This window comes from Phoca vitulina, unplaced genomic scaffold, assembly GCF_004348235.1.
Source record: "Phoca vitulina isolate PV1807 unplaced genomic scaffold, GSC_HSeal_1.0 scaffold3, whole genome shotgun sequence".
NCBI lineage: Eukaryota > Metazoa > Chordata > Mammalia > Carnivora > Phocidae > Phoca > Phoca vitulina.
The window spans coordinates 54,862,479-54,886,437 of NW_022589706.1; the positions used below are offsets into that span (position 1 = coordinate 54,862,479).

Genomic DNA, 23,959 nt, shown 5'->3' on the forward strand with positions numbered 1-23,959 from the left:
AAAAAGGCAAGGAAAAGGCTAGTCATGAGGCATATGAGGAATGAGGCAACACCATGAGGGCAGGGACTTTTGTCTATATTGTTCACTGTTGTCTCCATAGCCATCTAGAACCTTACCCAGCACATAGTAGTTGCTCACTAAATACTTGCTGACCAAATGAATGAATTATTCCTTGAAGAAATAACTTTGGGAAACCAAACCAAAATTATTTTCAGTGTTGTTTTTCTTAAGGCTTGGAAGAGTTCTATTATTTTTTTCCCCAACTACCCTAACGGAAGAATACTTCAAAAGAAAAAAAAAAAAGGTGTTCTATAGAAATATATATGCACACATATACATGCATGCTTATTTGTATTTATAGAGAAATACATATGACTATATTGCCCAAGTTGAGCCAAAAATAGATAACCCTGAAAAAAACTTCCCATAAAACACTGTTTCAATATAATTTTATTAACAGTTATTACATCAAAATTCACATTTACAGGATCCAAAGGACTGTCTTAGAAAATTCTAAAGTATGTGTAGTAAGATTTCAACAGTAAGACAGAACATATTCTCATTATAGCACAGCCCTTAAAAAGTCAAGAATAATACTGAGAAATAAGTGCAGTTCTATCAAGAACTAGAAATGAACTCTTCGTGCATAGTGTCACTTAAAGCAAAGTCCCATGGAAGTACAATATACTTCTATGGATGTGAATTTCAGTGGCAAACATCATTGGCTTCCAAACAACCGACACTAAAGCAATTTCCAATCAAAACACAAGCACAGTGGCTTTCGTCCAATATAAAGCTATGATAATTCTATAAAGAGACCCTGAATCCTTAAGTACATGTAATATGATTTTATGCTGTGACACTAGTACAAAACACATCAACTCTAATGCATAGTTTCGGACACATTATGACAACAGAATACTAAAGATAGCCTTTTTCTAGATCAGAAGATGCTGTTTTCCAGTGTAGTATACAGGTCATTGCTGATCTAGTGAAATTCTACATCCTCCAGCTTGAGCAGTATTGTAGGATTCACAAATATTACATTTCATGCCTAATATATGGAACTGGACTGTAGATCTCCCATTGCAATCATTGCAGAGAATCTGAAAAGTGAAGAGATGAATTCAAATTAAGTATATTAAACCTTATAGATGGAAAATGGCATTGTCTGCTCAAAACAATTCCTCAAAAATCATATCGAAGAACTGAAACACATATAGCTAAATCTAAACATTTCCCTAAATAGAAATGCCTTTTCTGAAAACTCTCAGAGACTATTAAGGTAACTTTGAATTTAGAAGATGAAAGTGTAGATTTGAGTCAAGAAGTCTTATTTTAAAACTGTTCCCAAATAGTATAAATAGTACTGAGCATAAAATCTAACATAGGCATAATCTGATTGACACCTATACTTAGAATTCAAAATAACATACATGATTTATTTTTCCTTGACACCTGCAAATTATCTTAGTTAATAAAACAAATCTTTACATAATTTTAATATTGTTGCTTATTCTTTAAGTTTAATATACTAAGTTCTTAATGCCTCAGGAATGAATCAAAGTCCAAAAAAGTAGTTCCTAATTTAATAAAAAGAAGCTTTTGGCATATCCCCAAAATGACAATAAGACGTCACTTGGGAATTAATCTCTTCTAGTACTGAGGTCCTGAAAAATAAAAAAGGGGTTAACCTGAAAATAAATCAATGCATTACTATGTGAGAAAAGCATTAGCTTGAGAAGTCATACCCATAATAAATAGAAAACTTCCAAATTTGCTCAAAATTATAATCTGGAAAATTAAGAATACAATCTGAATGTAGAAAGATTAGTGATTGCCTAGAGCTAGGGAATTGGGGAATGGCTGCTAATGGGTATGGGATTTCTTTTGGGGCCAATAAAAATATCCTAAAATTGACGGTGGTGATGTCTGCACAACTCCAAGAATATACTAAATAGCACTAAATTGTACACTTTAAAAGGACAAGTTAACATGGCATATAAATTTTATCTCAATAAAGCTGTTATTTGAAAAAATTATCTACATGGAACATAGCACACTGAAGCCCATAGTAAAACATCACATAATTATCAATTAGTATTCTAAAAGTGATCCTTCATTGACCTTACTAGCAATTCAATTATCCACATGAATAAAAAGGGTAATGAACATTAAAAAAACAAATGTTTTTTTAATCAACAAATACGTATGCCTGAAATAAAATTTAAAATAATTACAAATAAAACATAATTAAAATAAAACATCAGACCAGTAATTCACCTCCACTCAGTTACATTACTGACTGGCTCTGACGAGAAAGGTGTAAATAATTCAGAATAAAGTTTTTGCCTGCCATCTAGTGTTGGGAAGAATTGCATAAAGGAATTCTTAGTATTTTTTTGGTCTGCTCCTGAATTCAAAGTAACTAAAATCAATTTTTGGTCCTTTCCATTAATCATCACATTGGTGTCTATGCCAAAGCAGTAATTTTTAGACAGATTTGAGCAAAAAGGCAAAAATAAACAAGAACATCAACCAGGAACCTAAAAAGTTCTAAGCACGAATTATACTCACATCCACAGTCATGTTCTGATACTCTGATGGCATAGGAGTCTGTGCTACCTCATCATCCAGCTGTCTCCAGTACCGAGTCATATCTAGAGCAGAGTGCATACATAATGGACATCTGTAGCCTCTAGAAGAGATAGAAAGGTTATTTTCCAAACATTAAACAAGGAGTATATCAACTCAGGTATACAAGATGATGCATGCTAACTGGTACATAAACCATCCAAAACAGAGCATTATTCTGTATTTCAAGATGACCTGTTACGAACCTGGGAACTTTTACACTATAGTTTCTAATTAAATCCTGTAACCTATGGTATTTTTTACACCTTCTTCTTTTTCCTCAGTTCTCTAAAGTGGGAAGGAATTCGTATTCTTTGTAGAATATATTTAATATATTTTTTATATGAAGTTTTTCTTTAAAGATTTTATTTATTTATTTGACAGAGAGAGAGAGCAAGAGCAGGAACACAAGCAGGGGAAGTGGGAGAGGGAGAAGCAGGCTTTCCGGCAAGCCGGGAGCCCAATGTGGGACTCGATCCCAGGACCCTGGGATCATGACCTGAGCTGAAGGCAGACGCTTAACGACTGAGCCACCCAGGCGCCCCTTATATGAAGTTTTTTATTTTAAGTAATCTCACACCCAACATGGGGCTCAAACTCACAACCCAAGACCAAGAGTCACACGTTCTTCCAACTGAGTGAGCCAGGCACCCCTATATTTAATATATTTTAAAAACCTGTTCATCATGGAACACTACATCAAAAACTAATGACATAATGTATGGTGACTAACATAATAAAATAAAATTAATTAAAAAAAAAACACCTGTTCAGCTCCTTTTTTTTAGCTAAATAACTTCAATTTCTTAATATATTCAGGCAATTCAGATTGTATCATTTTCTTTCTAAAAATTCTGAAGAATTCCCTTCTATCTGGCTCTTAAATTAAAAGTTCTGCTTACGAATTTGCAGGACCAAAATACATTTACACAGTCTCTTCTCTCCTATTTTCATTTCATTTTAACATCCTTCCCCCACAATAAAGTCTCTGCTTTAGATAATCTTGTTACCAGCTTTCTTTGCAGATGATTATCCTGGGCCAATGTAATGCTTTAAGAGAATTTTGAGCACCATGCCTCAGCATCTTTACAGCGCTACGGATTGCCTTTGGCAGCACCTGCGCCCCTGGTAAGCACAGCCAGAGAAGAAGAGGTAGCTCTTGTGAGTTGTGGGATGAAATAAGGCATAATATAAGCATGGGGACAAAGATGCAGTCCTATATCCACAAGACACTTTGCCCAATTTAACACTATTCATTTACCCTACCCATCTCAAGATAAATATCTGCCATGCCAATAAGATGTATCAGCAGTGTTAGCCCACTTCCACATCCCCGCGCCAAAAAAAAAAAAAAATCAGACATCTTACAATTATAACTTCTAAAAATCCCATCAAACACTCACTCTTTCAACATTTCTTCATAACACGTTCTGAAAAAAATATATGACACTATTTTAGTAAAGCAAAAAGCATCTGCACTATTTTCAAACACTTCTGAGGAAAAAAGAATTACTTTACCTATGTAAAAGATGTCCACATGGCAAGACATGAGCAACAACACGGGATGTGTGAATGTCCTATAAAGGAAATAAATGTTAGTGTTTGCATGAAGACAATATAAACATCCAAGTACTTTAAATTCAAGAGGGAATATTTCCAAAAAAATGAAATCTTGCCATTTGCAACGATGTGGATGGAACTAGAGGGTATTATGCTAAGTGAAATAAGTCAATCAGAGAAAGACAATTATCATATGATCTCACTGATATGTGGAATTTGAGAAACAAGGCAGAGGATCATAGGCGAAGAGAAGAAAAAATGAAACAAGACGAAACCAGAGAGGGAGACAAACCATAAGAGACTCTTCAATCACAGGAAACAAACTGGAGGGGAGAAGGGTGGAGGGACGGGGTAACTGGGTGATGGACATTGGGGAGGGTATGTGATTTAATGAGCACTGGGTATTATACAAGATGAATCACAGACCTGTACCCCTGAAACAAATAATACATTATATGTTAATTAATTGAATTTAAATTTTTAAAAAATTTAATCTTAAAAGATGGAATATGTTTTAAGTTAGTAAGGCCTCACAAATTTGCTACTCCCGAATTTATTTTAATTTTTTAAGTAGGCTCCACGCCCAACATGGGGCTTAAACTCACGACCCTGATATCAAGACTTGCATCTCCACAGACTGAGCCAGCCAGGCACCCCTTTATTGCAATTTCAACATGACTTTTGCTAAGAAAATATTATTTCTCTCTCTTTAGATGTCCTCAGGTTTTCTGGAGAATAAATGGAATGTAATTTAAAAAAAAAAAAGAGAGAGAGAGAGGGAATATTTCCAAAGCAAATAACATTTTAAGCTTACCTCCAAACATATGGGACAATTCTGCCGGGAAACATTTTCAATACACTGTTTAAAAGAGAAACTCAAGTTACTAAAAGCTTAACTAGATGGAAATGACAGTACATATTAATAAAAACCAATGATAACGAAAACAATGATGCTAACTTACTAAAGATAATAATTAACATTAACACATGTCTCTTATATGTCAGATAGGAACTGAACAGTTAACTCACACAACTATTTCAGGCTTTTCATATTACCTGAAACAATGAAATTACTCAAGAAATTATCTTCATTTTACAAGTAAGGAAAATCAGTGAATCGAGATTTACCAAAGATGCAGAGGTAATAACGTTTGGAATCTTTTCAGCTTATATGTGTTTTGTTCCAAAGCTACTTAAGGATATCGACAATGATAACGGTTCATGTTACTGAAGTTTACTACATGCCATATATTAAGTACATTACCTGCATTAGCTCAATCAAGTCCCAAACTATAAATGCAGGGACAATTATTACCCCATTTTACAGATGAGGTATTTGAGGCCTAGAGAAGCTCAATAACTTCAAATGCAGTAGAACTGCATTTGAGCTCCAATAGGCTGCCTCCAGTGCCAGAGCTCTTAACTTGATAAGACAGGGTGATTAAATGCGGGAAGGTAAGGGGAAGCACCAAGCTATAAATGATGCCCAGGTTTTTTAAGTGAGCACCTGAGTATATGATAGGACAATTTACTAAAATACAGACAATAAAAAAATAACTGACAAAGATACCATAAGAGAAAATGTGCATATAGTTTTTGAAAGACCACACAGCTATCACCCCCCAAACTCAAGTCTATAAAACCAAACTCAATCTTTTAATTCCAGCAAATTCACCATCCATTAATCAAGTACTTAAAGCAAGGGCTAAAAACCTTAAGAATCATCTTTACTCAGCCCCATTCTTTTTCCCTTCTACCTTGTCACCATATCCCAAATGCTCATTATTCAATTTCTCTTAACACTTGACTATTTTAGGCCAGCATCTATTTAAAAATCCTCATTAATGTTACCTATATCAAATTAAAATAAAAAATTTAACTGAAAAAAATCCTCATTACTCTCTCTAATCTCTGATGTTTTTTAGATTTTTTCTAAATAATGAAAAATAATTTTAAAGGGCCTGGTATCATGTTATAATTAATAGATCCAAAATTTAAAATATTTCTAACTATGAAAGGAAATATAAAAATATTTTCTGAATTTTCTTGAAGTGCTGTTACATTGCTATTGCTTCTTTATTATGCTATTTTAGTTATTCTTTTTTTTTTATGATTTCTTATTTATTTATTTGACAGAGAGTGAGAGAGCACAAGCAGGGGGAGTGGCAGGAGAGGGAGAAGCAGGCTCCCCAATGAGCAAGGAGCCCCATGCGGGGCTCGATCCCAGTATCCTGGGATCATGACCTGAGCCAAAGGCAGATGCTTAACTGACTGAGCCACCCAGGCACCCCTCATTTTTAGTTATTCTTAAAACCAGTACCAATGAAATGAATCCATAAACTTACTTAGAAGTTGTCAACATTATGCTAATAACTGATATAAGGATTCTTACACCCTATGGGGCACCTGGGTGGCTCAGTCAATTAAGCAGCCAACTCTTGATTTCGGCTCAGGTCATGATCTCAGGGTCCTGGCATCAAGCCCCGCATCGAGCCCCATGTCAAGCCCTGTGCTCAGCATAGAGTCTACTTGAAATTCTTCCCCCTCCTTTTACCCCTCCCCCTGCTTGTGTGCTCTTTAAATCTTAAAAAAAAAAAAAGTGTTCATATACACTATACAGAAGAAAAAGAATTGTAGATCAGATATTCTGAGGCATAGGTCTTAGAACACCTACTTAATAATGCTCAAAAATAAAAAGCAACATAGTTGTACTTGGTAATATCTGAAAATTAGCATGCTTCCAAACATATTATGATTTAATCTGGTTTTCAAACACAATATTAATACTTCTTAAATTATGCAAACTTAATTATATACCTTGTGCTTTCCTTGGAGATTCATAGCTAGGCATAAGTTACATTTCAAACAATGGAAAAAGTCTTCCTTTGGACCAATCCTAAAAATATATGTGAAAGCCAAAAAATTAGGTTCATTTTTACTACAATGGCAATTTACTCATTTTTATGTTAAGTTTAGTTTCACCGTAAAGTTAGTTCAAATCACAATGACTAACATGGGGTAAACCCCCACCTCCCCAATGTCACTCCCCAAATGTAAGCACTATGAACAGAATGGTATCTATCCACGTTTTTTCTATAAAAGTATATACACAACACATACACACCTTTTGGGTTTTATTTTTTACATAAATGGATTCTTTCTATATATCCTGTTCTGTGACTTTTTTTCACTGAACAACATATCCTGAAGATTATTCTGTCTATATAGAACCACACTTCATTCCTCTTCATAATTACATAATATTACATGGTATGGACAGATCATAATTTTTAAAAGTATTCCCATATATAATTTACTACCTTGAGTTAATACAATGATATAAAATAAATATGCTTATACAGGGACACCTGGGTGGCTCAGTCGTTAAGTGTCTGTCTGCCTTCAGCTCAGGTCATGATCCCAGGGTCCTGGGATCGAGCCCCACACAGGGCTCCCTGCTCAGCGGGGAGCCTGCTTCTCCCTCTCCCTCTGCCCCTGCTTGTGCGCACTCTCTCTCTCTGACAAATAAAAACAAAATCAATCAATCAATATGCTTATACAGACATCACTTAGCCCATCTGTTGATAATTTTTGTAAGATGCCTAAAACTGAAACTATGGGATCAGAGGGTATTACACATCACTGGTTTTGATACTGACAAACTGACCTCCAAAAAGACAATACTAAATTATGCTCCCACTAACAATGTGTGACAACACCTATGTTCCCCACACCGCAGTGAACACTGGTTACCTAGATGATAGACAAATAAAAGGCGTCATTTTAATTTGCATTTCTCAGGTTATGAGACAGGAAATATATTTTAATGTTTATGAACTATATGGATTTCTACTGTGGATTGTTCATGTATGCTCTGTTCACTCTAGGGTATCTTTTACCATTTTAAAACAACTGTTTATATATCCTGAATATTAATCTTTTCCATTTGTATATTTACCATATCCTGGTATGTCACATCTTTCTTGATTTATATATTTTGTCATACAGCCATTTTAATTCCTATGTACTAAAAGCCATTGATATTTTCCTTTATGGCTTATGCTTCTGCCTCTTGTTTAGGAAAGACTTTTGAAACCTATAGGTTATAAATATATGTATACCTCTAAGACTTATGATTTTTAATTTTTATATTTTTCTTTCATCCATTTCAAATGTATTATGCATGATAAAGATAAGATAGCTAGTTGTTCCCAAATTTTTATTATTCCTTTCTTTCACCACAACAAAACACTTAGCTAGGCACAAGGGTGTCCTGAATAAAGACTATTTGCAACTTCTCTGGAAGTTGTGAACAAAAGAGATAGTGAAATTTTTGTGTCGTGCCCTTAAAAAGGAAAGCTCAACAAACCCTAAACACAAGCAATATGAAAAAAACCCTATCATGGAACATCATAATCAAACTGCTCAAAACCAAAGATAAAATCTTAAAAGCAGCCAGAAAAAAAAAAAAGGTCTGTACAGAGGAACAAAGATAAGGATGACACCAGACTCCTTACTGCAAACAATGCATAATATATTGTACAGAATACAGTAGCGGAACATCTTTAAAGTATTGAAAGAAAAAACTGTCAGCTTAGAATTCTGTATCCAACAAAATATCTTTCAAAAATGAAAGCAAAATAAAGATGTTTCTAACATACAAAAGCTAGAACGATTCATTAGCAGGAGATGCTGTTTAAACAAATCAGTCAATTTGGCATCAGTACTTGGAAGTCACAGTTAGAGGTGATCTGGCAGGCTCTGCAGCTCTCAAACTTCACCCCAACACACAGTAAATCCTTTTACATCCTAACCCAGTTCTCCCTTCCCCTCTCACACATATATACACATACTCAAAATGCTAATAAAAGTTCCACGGAACAATACTTATCCTTACCATGTATTTATCTATTTTTTAGTATTTTTTTAATGGTGGCAGGACTCACTAGATCCGCTTCAGTTTAAAATTCACTACTCTATATAATACATCCTCTTTACTTCCATCCTCAATTCCAGTCTCTACCTCCACCTCCACTGTCCCTCACTCCGTTCTTTTACTGCCTTCTCTCAGGCTTGGTTATTTATTTACACCCGGGACCATTCTGATCTATTCAGCCTTGGCCTATCTCTGTTAAAACTTTACTCAAACTTTCCTCAAATTAAGACCACTCTAATCCGTATAATCTGACAAACACTATAGTAATGACTGCTTATTAAGCCTATTCTTTCACAAACAGAATATAAATTTAAGAACCAGAATCATGCCTTCTATCCAGTCGTGCTCAATACATAACAAAGATTTGTCTGATGCTTATTTAATAACCTGCAGAAATGTGAAAACACATCCTTCCCTTAAAGTATCATTTTATCAGATGTTTTATTTCCCCACTGTAGTTACAAATTTATATAACTTTTTCAATTTTAAAAGTAATACTCATTCATTATTTAAAATGTGTAAAACCAGGGCACCAGGGTGACTCAGTTAAGTGTCTGCCTTCAGCTCAGGCGATGATCCCAGAATCCTGGGATCAAGCCCCACATGGGGCTCCCTGCTCAGAGAAGAGTCTGCTTCTCCCTCCCCACCACTCGTGCAGCATGCACGCTCTCTCTCTCTCTCTCAAATAAGACCTTTAAAAAAAAAAAAATGTGTAAAACCCAGAAGAACATGAACCAACAAATATACCAACAAATACCAAATTTAATCATGATCCCACCACTCATGGGTAACTACTGCTACTATTTTGGTATGTATGATATCCTGACAGACATTTTGTACCAATCATTCTCTCGATTCCTAAATATTATTTAAGAACTTACTTTTAATATGGGTTTGTAAATTTAACAATCTTCCAAGATACAGGCTGGTTCTCATTTTTCATTATTATATTTTTGTTCTATTGGTACAAGACATTAACACGATATATTCTACACACAATTCTTGGTACATATCTCAACTTCCTTGGGATAATCTAAAAATGGAATTATACAAAGGGCTGAAACACTTTTTAAGATCAGAAATCAGAACACCAAAACCACATCTGCCATAGCATACTCTCATAAGTATCCTGGTGCTTATTTTATAACAATAAGAAATTGTATTTCCCCATTTAAAAAAAAAGAAAAAAGCTCATTCCAGTACATTTCAGTAAGGATATATACACCCACTGCCAAAAAATTCAGTGTCTGCCTGAACACTGTCTGCCTCTAATTAAAGAAAAACTGAAATCCTATCTTTAGGGCACATCACACTTGGAGAGACTTACTGCCATAGTCAAAAGATTATCTATCATGGAGCTATTTTAAAATATAAAATCAGGAATAACATATTACTAAACTCCGTTAAGAAGCACTGATTTCCTTATAGTGATTATTGCCTAAAGATAACAATTTTCAAGCCCAGAGACCAGAGTCAAGCTTAGAGGTATTTTAAGTACCAAGCACCAGTAGGAGAAATCTGATCACCTTTACCTTGCAGATGTTTAATGGACTAAAAGCAATAACTAAGTTTCATAATATACTTAAGACAAAAAACCTGTCTTTAATATCCAAAAAAGGACTCACTGTAAAAGAGTATCAAAGAAGGTTCAACTACAAAATAAGAAGACTGATATTTTAGCAAAAATATAATAATTCATGCATTCAAATGACATGATTTTTTAAAATGTCATCATGACAGGGTAGAGTTTCCAACAACACTGCTATTGCAAAAACATTTTTTAACTCTTTTGATATTTTTATTGTTTAAAAAAATTGTCATTACCTGATGGCCATGTCATTTCTTTTTTTTTTTTTTAAGATTTTATTTATTTGACAGAGAGAGAGAGAACACAAGTAGGCAGAGTGGCAGGCAGAGGGAAAGGGAGAAGCAGGCTCTCTGCTGAGCAGGAAGCTGGATGTGGGGCTCGATCCCAAGACCCCAGGATCATGACCTGAGCCAAAGGCAGCCGCTTAACCGACTGAGCCACCCAGGCGCCCCTGGCCATGTCATCTCTGACTAAACACAGTATTTGCCAATCTTATTTAATAAAAGATTTTGCTCCCAATATCTTTTTCTTTTTTGGAGTGGGAGGGGGAACTGGAGAGTGGCAGAGGGAGAGAGAGAATCTTAAGACAGCTCCACACCCAGCATGGAGACTGACTCAAGGCTTGATCTCACAGCCCTGAGCTGAAATCCAGAGGTGGATGCCTGGGGCGCCTGGGTGGCTCAGATGGTTGAGCGTCCGCCTTCGGCTCAGGTCATGATCCCAGGGTCCTGAAATCGAGCCCCACATCGGGCTCCCTGCTTGGCAGGGAGCCTGCTTCTCCCTCTCCCTCTACTGCTCCCCCTGCTTGTGCTCCCTCGCTGTCAAATAAATAAAATCTTAAAAAAAAAAAAAAAAAAAGAGCTGGATGCTTAACCGACTGAGCCACCCAGGCACCCCTACTCCCAACATCTTTTAGCAAGTTTTAAAAAAATAAAAATGAATACCTCTGAAAATCCCCAAGGGGAGTGAATTTTCAGTGTGCCATAGGCACTCTGAAGAACTGTAAAAAGACATTCCAAAGATTTTTGAACAATGACAACAGACATAACGCCACCTAAAATACCTACCTGAAGTGATCATAATCATCTGTCTATAACACATACCCTAGATGAATGGCCCCACAAGAAAATGAATGAACAATGTATTTTTTTTAAGATTTACTTATTTTTATTTGAGAGAGAGCGAGAGAGCGAGAGAGCGAGTGTGGGGGGAGGTGCAGAGGGAGAGGGAGAGAGAGAATATCCAGCAGACTCCCGCTGAGCATGGAGCCTGACGCAGGACTCGATCTCCTGACCCTGAGATCATGACCTGAGCCAAAATCAAGAGTTGGATGTTCAACCAACTGAGCCACCCAGGTGCCCCTGAACAATGTATTTCTAAGGAAAAAAAAAATGGATTCCTCACCTAGTTATTTAATAGGAGGGACTTCAATTCACAGTATTTTGTTACATGAAACCAGACCATCCCATTTTGCTCAAAGGATCTAACAGCATTCTTCCATCTTTTATGATGTTTATACACCAAAATTTACTTGGTATGGTTCCTAAATGGAGAAATGTTGAAAGGGAAGTATGTGTATAAAGTATGTGGAAGAGGGGCATGTGGGTGGCTCAGTCCATTAAGCGCCTGCCTTCAGCTCAGGTCATGGTACCGGGGTCCTGGGATCAAGCCCCTCATCGGGCTCCCAGCTCAGCAAGGAATCTGCTTCTCCCTCTCCCTTTGCCCCTCCTCCCACTTGTGTTCTCTCTCTTGCTCACTCTCCCTCTCAAATAAATAAAAATCTTAAAAAAAAAAAAGTATCTTGAAGAAAACAGATGATGTAAAAATTGAAAAAATTTACAGGATTGATCATCCTAAATAAGGTGTTTATAAATCTAAAAATAAAAAATATTTTGTTATATTGAAACTAAAAAGTCACCTTTAAATACAATTATGAGCTCTAAAGGTTTCAAAAACATTGAATTTGACAATGCATAGACAGAAGTAGTGATAAGCCAGAATCTATTAGTGATGTATTTGAGATCTGGAATCAATATTATATTTTGATGGTATGAGTGCAGGAACTGAATAAATTTACAGGACTGTAAATTAATTACAAGCTAGAACCTACTAGAATTGTATCTAAAACCTGGAATCAGTTATTAACAAGATGGACATGTGCCAGACATTCAAAGGATATTGTCAAATGTCGTACATATCCCTTTAGAACTAGAAAAATATGGAATCAAAATTTAGATTTGCTTCTTATTAAATTCTTAAATTCTTATTAAAATTTCTAATGAAGTTGTTTTTCACTGCCTTTATTCTTCTGTCATTCACAATAAATATATAAATTATATAAATAATAAAAAATATTGTTATTTGTAAAAGGATTTAAAAATAGACGTTAAATGTTGATGACAAATTTTCTTCATATACAAACAGAAATCATAACACCAAAAACATTGTGCTAAAGATACACAACCTACACATTACTAAGTACCTACTGTATACATGGCACTCCCAGGTATACAAATTTAAAGTTTGAAAATACCTTGATCTCACGAAGCTTAATATTTACCAGGTAGAGGAATTTAAAATTTGAAAACATCTTAATTTCATGAAGCTTAATATATACAGGGTAAGATGAAATGTCTATTCTGAAGTCTCAACAACTTGAAAGTCAATAAATTAAACATAAAATGTATTGATTCCTTTGTTATAATAGTGGTAATTAAAAACTGTGTGCAGATCTGACATACAAAATAACTCAATATAACAGTGAAAATGAATTGGAGCTCATGAATCAAATAGGATGAACCCTAGAAACGAAGTTCCGTTAAAAAAAAATAGACAAATATATAGAACATGAGTTTAAAAATAAGCAAACCTAAACATGTATTGTAAACTTCCACTCCACAAAGATAAAGTAGCTTGTATAGGACCAAAGCTCCCACTGACAACTACAGAGGCTAGATTCAAAAAAAACAAACAAGCTATTTAATAGCAGTAAAGAACAACTAAGGGCTTAAAGGGTCAATACCCCAGAGAGAAGGGAAATACCCTGAGGCAAAGCCAACATTCCCTGCTTCTTCCTCCTTAGGGAACTTGCAGTCCCTACACTATTCTATTAGAAGCTAAGAAGCTAAGCAGTAAGCAGTAGGTAAGAGGATAGGAAACCAAGTAAACCCTCTGGCAATTTCTCTGCTAGGGAGGCAAAAAACTGAAGGCCAGGTCCCACCACAAGAGATGCCCTGGTAAACACCCCTGGCTTTAAGTCAAGCCCCCTGAGGAACCATGTGCTAGGAGCCTGAGTGTTAGGGAAAACAAAATAGAACAGGACGTAATAAATGAAACTTGGCCTCTAATCATCTCAATCTTTAATTGGATCAATGGGATCTGTCTCTAATTAACTGCTTGCCAAAAGAAAATCTCTTTGGAAAAAATTAGCATCCAGAGCTTATACAATTTTGTCCAACAACCAACTAAAAAAAAATATGAAGCATGCCAAAAGGCAAGACTAAAGAACCAAACACCAAAGGAAAAAAAATACAGAAATCAGAACTGACCCACAGATAATCAAGATAGTGGATTTCTCAGACACTGCCTTTAAATTACCAGTGATTAATATGTTGAAGGAAAAAAAAAAAAAGGTGAAGAATTTCACCTAAAAAATGGAAGGTACAGAGAGTGGGGGAGGATTAAATGTAAACTCTATAATTTTAAGAAAAAAAAAAAAAAACCTAAAATGAAAAACTCAATAGATTAAATAGAAGATTCAACACAGTACGAGAGACCTGGAAGATAAATCAGTAGGAACTACGCAATTTAAGCATGAAGGGGTGGGGGGGAAGATAAATACAGAAAAAAAAAGAGACATATGGGACACAGTGAAAAGGTCTATACCTAAAGTCTCAGAAGAGGCAAAAGCAGGGGGCAGAAATACTGTCTGAAGAGATACTGGCCAAGAATATTTCAAAACTGACAGAAAACATCAAGCCACGGATTCAAGAAATTCTACAAACTGCAAGCTGGGTAAGTATTTCACAAACCTGTACACATCATGGAAAAACTGCTAAAAACCAATGACTTGAAAACATCAAGAGAGGGATAAAAGACAGAATATCTTCAAAGAAGCAATAATAATCCTGTTAGGTGACTCTAAAACAGAAACCATGGCACCAGAGTATCTTTAAAATGCTAAAAGTATTTCTATACCTAACAAAGATAAAAATCTTAAAAATGAAGGCAAATAAAGACATTTTCAAGAGACAAAAAAACTGACAGAATTTGTCACCAGCAGAGCCTCACTAAAATAATGAAAATAACTTTTTTTAATTATGTTATGTTAATCACCATACATTACATCATTAGTTTTTGATGTAGTGTTCCATGATTGTTTGTGTATAACACCCAGTGCTCCATGCAAAACGTGCCCTCTTTAATACCCATCACCAGGCTAACCCAACCCCCCACTCTCCTCCCATCTAGAACCCTCAGTTTGTTTTTCAGAGTCCAGAGTCTCTCATGGTTCGTCTCCCCCTCCAATTTCCCCCCTTCATTCTTCCCCTCCTGCCATCTTCTTAATGGAAAGAATTCTTGAAACTGAAGGAAAATAATCCTGAAGACAAAGGAGATGCAGAAAGGCAAGAGCAACAGAAATGGTAAATATGTGGGTAAATCTAAGAGAATATTGGCTGTTCAAAACAATGTCTGTAGAGTTTAAAATATACAGATTAAAAAACATGACAACAATTGCATGTAAATCCTCTTAGTTAAGGTTCTTGCACTGCCCAGAAATAATAAATACATTACTCTAGTAAACCAAGGATGTATGTTATAATTTCTAAGATAACTGCTAAGAGAATAATAGAAGAATGTATCTCTAACAAGTTTATAGAGAATAAAAACAGAAAAATTGCTGATTAATCCAAAAGAAGGCAAGCAAGGAGAAAAAAAGGACAAATAGACAAATACTAAGGAAACAGAAAATACTAAAATTGTAGATTGAGTTGGAAAATTGTACATTGTAGAGTTATATATGTATATTTATAAAATTATATTAATAAGTACACTAAATATGCTAATTAAAAGACAAGAGTTTTCATCAAACTCCATTAAAAAAAAAATCAACTATATTCTACTTACAAGATAAATGCCTTAAATATAAGTATACAGAATGTTTGGAATAAAAAAAAGGGATACACATGCAAAAACTAATCAAATGAAAGCTGATCTAGATATAGTAGCTCTTAAGACAGGAAATACTGCTAAAGATAAAAAGAGACATTTTATAATGATAAATGGGTCAATCATAAAGGAATACAGAACAATTCTATGTAAACACCTAATGATATTGCCTTAAAATATATAAAAACACAAAATATATAAAAACACAAAAAAGCATATACTATATGATCCCATTTACAAAAGTTCAGGAGAGTGGTTACCTTTGGACTAGTTTATTGACTTGAAGGGGGCATAAGAGAGGCTACCACATTGATACAAACATTCCACTCTTTGATCTGGGTGGTGATTAAAAGAATGTTTTCCTAAGTAAATTCATAAGATAGTTTATGATTTCTGCATCTTTTGGAATGTTTGTTATCCTTCCTTAAAAACAAACTACATAAAAGCTAGAAAGTGATTTAAAATATTCAAGACTGGTTATCTCCAATGGGAAAGAGGAGAAAAGACTAAGGTGGAACACTTGGAGCTTCAACAGTATTGGTAACATTCTATTTCTTAAACTAAGTGACTTATTGTATCAGTATACTTTATAACATATGTTACATATGTGCTTTTGAATATATATTACTTCAGAATTTTTAGAAAGAAAAAATTCCTATATATGGCATGTCGAGAACAGCTTATCAGTGAGAGACTGGACTGTAGGTTATTTTTATTCTTTCTTTTTCCAATTTTTACAAAATCAGCCTATACTTTGAGAATTTTTTTTAAAAACTAATTTTTAAAAAAGAAAAGTCCACCTTAATTTTCCACTTCAGTTGCCAACAAAACACTTCAAAAGCATATTTTATATCCAAACGTTAGAATTTTAAATAGCTACACAATAAGTGATGGGCTAATTAAATTATTACTACAAAAGAGGCATGAAAATTTTTTTTAGAGTAGCGGAAATGTTTATCTTGATCAGGTTGGTAGTAACACAGTTATATATATTTGTCACACTAAACTGGACACTTAAAATGAATGCATTTTATTAGATACAAATTATATCCCAACAAAGTTGATTTTAAAAACTATTATTGCCCAGGTAAATTAAAAGTAATTAGAAAAGAACATTTTACATACAGTACCTACAAATTCCACAGTTTTCACAATGATACTGCTTCTTGTCTTTGTCAAAGAGATGGCATATACTGCAATAATATTCCCCAAACAATGTGCTACATTCCTCGCAAGTCTGTTGGGCCTAAAACAGACACATGTAATTAAAAATTAGATTAAATTTACCAAAACAGGGCGCCTGGGTGGCTCAGTTGGTTAAGCGACTGCCTTCAGCTCAGGTCATGATCCTGGAGTCCCGGGATCGAGTCCCGCATCGGGCTCCCTGCTCAGCAGGGAGTCTGCTTCTCCCTCTGACCCTCCCCCCTCTCATGCTCTCTCTCTCTCATTCTCTCTCTCAAATAAATAAATAAAATCTTTAAAAAAAATAAAAATAAAAAAAAAAAAAATTTACCAAAACATTTTGTATTATTATTTGAATATCCACAATTTATGTTACAATATATGCAGATTTTTACAAGGTTTTAAACATTTAAATCAAAGATATTGCTTAGAGTTAAAGAAGTCTTATTTGCAATACTCGATTAAATTTTGTAAACCACCTTAACAAACATTTTTTAAAAAGAAAATAGAAATGTGATAAAATCTTACGTGTTGAATTTTTTCACAGTTTATGCACTGCACTTCCTTTACTTTAAAGCGATCTAGCTGATGATCTTCATTGTTATCATGACACAACCGACAAGTATAAAGTTTGTCACAGCAAGGTGCCTAATGCCCAGGGGGAAAAAGAGGTATAAGAAGAGAAAAACAAGTTTACAAGTTTACAATGCAAAAAAAAATTTTCTTCCTCCTCCTTCTGGAACAAAGTCAAAGAATACAACCAATGGATGAGTTTGTAAACTGATCCTAAACATAACTTTTCACTGTTTCTTAGCATATTTTAACTATTCCCCCTCAATATCTATGTCTTTATCAAGCTGAACATAATCTAGTCCTTAAAGACTAAAGAATTATGAAAAATGGACATCCTCAGACAGAAGAACTAATCCCACAACACCCTAAACTCATCCTCAGCCTAAATGGCAGGCAGGCAACTTCTTCTGAGACATTTCCAGATAAATTCATTTACCTACTTCAACACTTAAACATTAACTATAATAAAGATTATATTTTAATTCACTCGTATTTATTAATCATCAACTATATCCTTGATATTTTAGAGGATACAATAAGTGTAAGAAGAGAGAGTCCTTGTTTTCAAGAGTGGCAGACTACCAAAATCTTTTCTCTCCTTCCTGGACACATGATTGCCCAGCTATACTACAGTTCCCAGCCTTCTTTCATTTCAGCTGTGGCCAAATGACTAAGTTCTTACCAAAATTACCTCAATTGTGACTAAGTTCAGAAGAAATCAGTGCCACTCCTGGGCCTGAGTATTAAGAAACTGGGCATGCCTCCTCCTCCACGCTCCCTTTCCCCTTTCCATCAGACGAAACCTGGACATGGCAGCAACCCAGCTGATGACTGAATTCCCTAAAACATGGCAAAATAATACAATGGGAAAAATTTGTCCCTGGAGTGATCATGTGGGTCAGCCTCATCGCCAAACTGGGTAATTCACCTTGAAATTGTTAGGTGGGAAAAAATAAACTCTTAATTCTTTAACCCACATTACTGTTGGCTTTTCTGTTACCCTTAGTAACTTAGCCTTATCCTAACTTGTACATCAAGAAGTTTCCAAGCCAGTAAGTTAACCCAGTACTTTCCAGTATACTGTGACCTTCCAGATCCACTCATTTCTGAAAATTTCTGATGATTTACCACAACACAGTTCATTCCTTAAAGATTTTAATGCTCAACTGGTACCCTTTCTCTCCCAATACTACTCTTGTCCTAAATCTTAGTGATCTGCACATCCATCATGATGGATACTCTGAACTCTGAACTCTCAATTCCTTGACTTTCTTTCTTTCTTCCAATGGTCTTGTCCTCCAACCCTCCTCAGCCACATATTCTCACAGTCATACCACAGAACAGTAGTTCTCAAATGTTTTGGTCTCAGGACCCCTTTACACTCTTAAAAATTGTTGAGGATCTCAAAGAGCTTTTGATTATGTGAATTATCTCTACTGACACCATACTATAAAATAAAACTAAGTTTTTAAAAATATTACTTCTTTTAAAAATAACAGTAACGAACCCATTACGTTAACGTAAATGACATATATTAACGAAAAATAACTAGTTTCCCCCAAAATAGCTGGATTCTCATTTCTGCTTCAAATTCTGTATTCAATCATTTTAGTTGAAGTATATGAAGAAACTCTGTACTCCCACAAATATATAGTTGGAAAAGGGAGGAGTATTTTAATAGACTTTACAGAGAATTATGGATACTCTTCTCTGATACTACACCAAAACTCAACAACTCTAGTTGTAACATGGGCTCTGAAATTGTATCGGTGAACTTTTCTCCCTCTGTTACATCAAAATCCATTGCTCTATCTTGCACTTTGAATCAATCTTTTACCCACACATTAGTCATTTGGAAAATATCAGTTCACTGAGTTCTATAGCTCTTCCAAATGTTCACACATTTTCCAAGCAATATAAAAAAATCCTATTTGTTAACATCACTACTGATCTCATCAGCAAAGTCTTTAGGTACTGGGACCCTTTTAAACTCACAGAGGCTTATATAAGTGTTTCAAAATTCTAATTTTTTTTTTTAAGATTTTATTTATTTGACAGAGAGAGACACAGCGAGAGAGGGAACACAAGCAGGGGGGAGCTCCCTGTCGAGCAGGGAGCCCGATGTGGGGCTCGATCCCAGGACCCTGAGTTCATGACCTGAGCCTAAGGCAGACGCTTAACGACTGAGCCACCCAGGCGCCCCTCAAAATTCTAATTTTTATGTGAAAGCTTGAATTTACCACTGTCGATTGTTTTCCTTGTAATGACAGTGTCTTTTCAACAGTTCACTTTTCAAGGAAGTGTCCACCAAATACACAAGTCTGAATAATCAGATTTCAAGTAAAAACTGTTATACGAGAAACTAGTTCAGTTCACAATCCAACTGCATAAGAACTTTCCTCACAATGACCGTTTAATTTTAGTATGCAAAAGTGCTTGGGGAAAACATCCCATTTCATCAAACATGTAAAAAGACACGTATTCAAGAGTTGAGATTTTATAAAATTAGTATTTTATTGCTTTAATTTTATCAATGACATTCTTAAGTGAGACTTTTTTTAAAAAAAAACTATAGGTGTAGTACAGGTCAGATGCCAGCAGTTTTAATAACTGCTTTTGCACACACTGAAAAAGACAACATCTTAGTATCAGAAAGTAGTTTTGACCCCAAGGATCCCCCGAAAGGGCCTCAGGAATCACCAAGGGGGTCCATTCACCACACTTTGAGAACCACTGCTCTAAAACAAGAACTGAATCCTGTTTATATCATAATTTCAAGCATGAAATTCTCTAACCACTACCTCCTCTTTCCAACTCACTTCAATGTTTCCCTTGCACATACTCTAGTTCCTTCCTTCTCTCTTCCTCTACATACTCTCCTAACCAAAACCCCAAATCTGGTTAAATCCAATTTTCTCCTATATAAGGAATATCCAGATATAGCTGAAGAAAAACACACTGGTCTCACTTCTAAGTCATGATCACTAATAAAAAGTGGGTTTTTATTCATTTCCCTAGTCGATTCCCTCACTCTTCTACAGTCTAGGGCCTAAAATCTAGATGATTATTTCACATTACTTCACATATTCTCTCTTTAAACCTTTAAACCGTTTCCTCCACCCTTACACTCCACTCATAATCTTGATTATTAAAACAGAAATAATCAAAGAGGGGCGCCTGGGTGGCTCAGTTGTTAAGCGTCTGCCTTCGGCTCAGATCAAGATCCCTGGGTCCTAGGATCGAGCCCCACATCAGGCTCCCTGCTCCCGCTGAGCATTCTCCCTCTGTTACATCAAAATCCATTTGAGCAGGGAGCTGAGCAGGGAGCCTGCTTCTCCCTCTCCCACTCCCCCTGCTTGTGTTCCTTCTCTCGCTGTCTGTCAAATAAATAAAATCTTAAAAAAAAAAATAGAAATAATCAAAGAAAACATTTTCTCACAAACTCTATCAACCTACTTGCAAATGTACCTAATACTTGGTCTTCCCTTCTGTTATGTTTTTCTCTAAGGCCAACTGCTCCACTTGTGCACTGGATCCCATCTTTGATTATTCAAGAGCAGTAAATGCTCCTACAGTTTTTCCTTTCCCTCCTGCATTATAAAAAATGTTATCACTTCATGGGATGCCTGGGTGGCTCAGTCAGTTAAGCATCTGCCTTCAGCTCAGGTCATGATCCCAGGGTCCTGGGATCAAGCCCCACATCCGGCTCCTTGCTGAGCGGGGAGCCTGCTTCTCCCTCTGCCTGCAGCTCCCGCTGCTTGTGCACTCACACTCTCTCTCTCTGACAAATAAATAAATAAAATGTTCTCACTTCACTGGGTCATTTCCAATATGCAAACATGCTGCAATACCTCCCATTTTAAAGGGAAAAAAAATCTCATGATCCCACATCGCTCAGCAACCACAGACTTTTTTTTTTTGCTCTCTTTCACAACATAACTCCAAGAATTGTCCATGAAGGCTATTTCCAGTTTCACTACTCTCATTCTCTCTCAAATCCACTCCAATCAGGCTCTGTCCCAATCTCTCCACTGAAACTTCTCTTGTCAAGATCACAAGTGACCTCCTCACCAAATTTAAAAGTCAATTTTCAGTTCTTATCTTACTCAAACAGCAGCATTTGATTTAGTTGATTACTTCCTCCTTAAAATTCTTCACTTGGCTTCTGGTATTTAAGGAAGAAGGAGGGGGAAAAAAAAGTATTTGATACTCAGGGTCAAGCATCTCAGCGCTATGAAACACAGACATATTTATGTGGTTTCTTGGGGGAAAGGGCCAACATGCTGAATTCAGTTCTAGTCATCAAGTTTCAAAGAGTAACAGTACATATCCGCGGAAATGGAATCAGAAGGATAGCATTCGATTTGCTTACACAACACTGGGTGAACAACTAACTTTGAAAGAGCTTCACCCAGTGCACTGAAGGAATGTTCACCAAGCCTGGCCTACAAGAAGGCTCTAAATTGTCCTTACAAGCCTCATACTTCTTTTTTTTTTTTTTTAATGAAACAGGAACTTCTATCACCTCTATTTTACAAATGGAGCACTTGCTCAAAAGCACGGATCTATCAAGGGTCAGAGCTAGATTTGGGGGTAGGGCTGTGGAACGCCAAAGCTCAAACTTTCTAAGTAAAATCTTTAAACTGCTGCTTGCAGCAACAACAACAAAAATCAGGCAACTTTAATTGAATGGGTGCCAATTTTAAAAGTTCTAGATTGACTAGCAATTTTCCTCAAAGTAAACAACAAATAAAACATATGCATACTGGGCACTTTCCTACACATAATCTATTTAATGGCAATTACACGGCTGTCTTTCTATTTCACAGAAACATTTTCTTGGCAGGCTTAGGCATATTCACCGACTCTAAAATGAAGCTGGCAAGCTGTAAAAGTTTACTACAGGAGCTGAAATCGTATTCCGATTCTCCACTTACTTATCCCTCTTCCATTATTTCACTACACACCTGGAAGTCACCCTGGCGAAAAGCCAGCTCAGGCCCGGGGCTGCCTCAGTCTACTTACAGTAGCAAAAGACTAAATAAACCCATTGATAAAGTGACTGATGTGCACGCCCAGGCCCTTCCCAAGCAGAGAGCTTTGCTTACAAAGTGTTAAGCAGGAGAAAAGGTGGGGCCTGTGGTGGCCCTGCCAAAACGTTCTCCACGGCAGGAACCCAATTCGAGATGGAGAAGGTACCCTGACAAACGGCTTAGCCTCTAACTTAAGCCCAAACCTAACCGCCTTGCCCATTCCGCCCCCGCCCAGCCCGGCGGAAGCCTGTAAAGGAAGAGCCCATTGAAGTCGTCACCTTCAGGAGACATCCTCTGTCATAGTGCTCGCAGCCCCGTCGCCCTTGCTTTTGGCCGCGGGCGCCATCTTCCCACGCCGAGGCCGCCATCTCCTCCACCTCCCCTCAAACTCCACGGACCCTTCCCCCAGAATGAAAACCACGCCCAGAGTAGCGTCACTAGCACACCCCCTCCCGGCCACAGCAGCCAGCCGAGCTGATATGGCGGCTGAGCACGTGACCCGGGGCAGCCGGATTTCCGGTTCCCGGGGCTACGGGGCGGAAGTGAAGGGAAATGCAATCTCTGTCTTCGACGTTAGTCGCTGACTTCGCTGCTAACGGTAATAACTCTTAGGTTGCTTCTTCCCCCCCCCCACCCCCATCGCTACTCGCCCAAACTCTGGGCGTGGTTCGGGGCGAGGTGGACCTTAGCGGCGCGGAGACGCCCGGTGGGCCCCCCCACCCCGAGGAAGGGACGTTCTCCGGCCGCATCCGCACCTGTGACAGGGCGGCCCCTCCTTTTCTCCCTGCGGCGGCCCGGAGCCTCGAGAAAGGGGCGGAGCTCCGCGGGCCCCTGGGATCTGAGCCGGTTACCTGCGCGCGCTGCTCCTGCAGCTGCTAGGCGCCAGGGTCCTCGCCGACCGTTCGAGCTGCTGCTTTTACTCGTTCTTCATTCCTTCCAAATATGCATTGACGTTTACTATGTGCCAGTCACCAATTAAGCATGGGGACAAAAAGCGAGAAAAAACACAAGCCCCACCATGCCCTCTTGGAACTCCCACACTAGTAAGGGAGAAAGACATTAATCAGAGAATCACTGAAATAAGATTACAACTTTGAGAAGTGCTAGGTAGAAGTGTGTGTTCTATGAGAGCTAATGCTAGATGGGATCTGATTGAATCTGAGTGTCAAGGAAGGTTTCCCTGGGGAAGCAACACGTAGCTAAAAGATGAGTAGAAGTTAGTATGCAAAGGCCTTGTGGCACGGTGCCTGTAAGAAGCCGCGGAAGGGCAATGTACAAGACTGC

The 23,959-nt window shown here is 36.9% G+C and overlaps 2 protein-coding genes across 7 annotated transcripts in view; one reads left to right on the top strand and one right to left on the bottom strand.

Annotated features, from left to right (window-relative positions):
* Positions 1-426: 426 nt before the first annotated feature.
* Positions 427-23,949, bottom strand: RCHY1 (ring finger and CHY zinc finger domain containing 1). 4 transcript variants are annotated; one of them, XM_032400535.1, is made up of 9 exons: positions 23,527-23,949; positions 17,598-17,717; positions 17,018-17,133; positions 7,012-7,090; positions 5,009-5,053; positions 4,153-4,211; positions 4,038-4,064; positions 2,578-2,698; positions 427-1,106 (listed from the first exon to the last, which is right to left on the bottom strand). In XM_032400535.1, the coding sequence occupies exons 4-9, from the start codon at positions 7,033-7,035 to the stop codon at positions 978-980; spliced, it is 405 nt and encodes a 134-aa protein (XP_032256426.1). In that variant the 5' UTR covers positions 7,036-7,090; positions 17,018-17,133; positions 17,598-17,717; positions 23,527-23,949; the 3' UTR covers positions 427-977. The 4 variants fall into 4 exon arrangements, with proteins under 4 accessions (XP_032256426.1, XP_032256425.1, XP_032256427.1 ...); XM_032400534.1 differs by lacking the exon at positions 23,527-23,949 and adding an exon at positions 22,954-23,143; XM_032400536.1 differs by lacking the exons at positions 17,018-17,133; positions 17,598-17,717; positions 23,527-23,949 and adding an exon at positions 22,954-23,042.
* The window catches only part of THAP6 (THAP domain containing 6), a 28,562-nt gene continuing 27,778 nt past the window's right edge, over positions 23,176-23,959 (top strand). For 2 of the 3 annotated variants that reach the window (XR_004298869.1, XM_032400538.1), the window contains exon 1: positions 23,176-23,273. The gene's annotated coding sequence lies outside the window, so the exon portion shown is untranslated. The remainder of the gene's footprint in view (positions 23,274-23,959) is intronic. The other variant, XM_032400539.1, reaches the window with a different exon arrangement.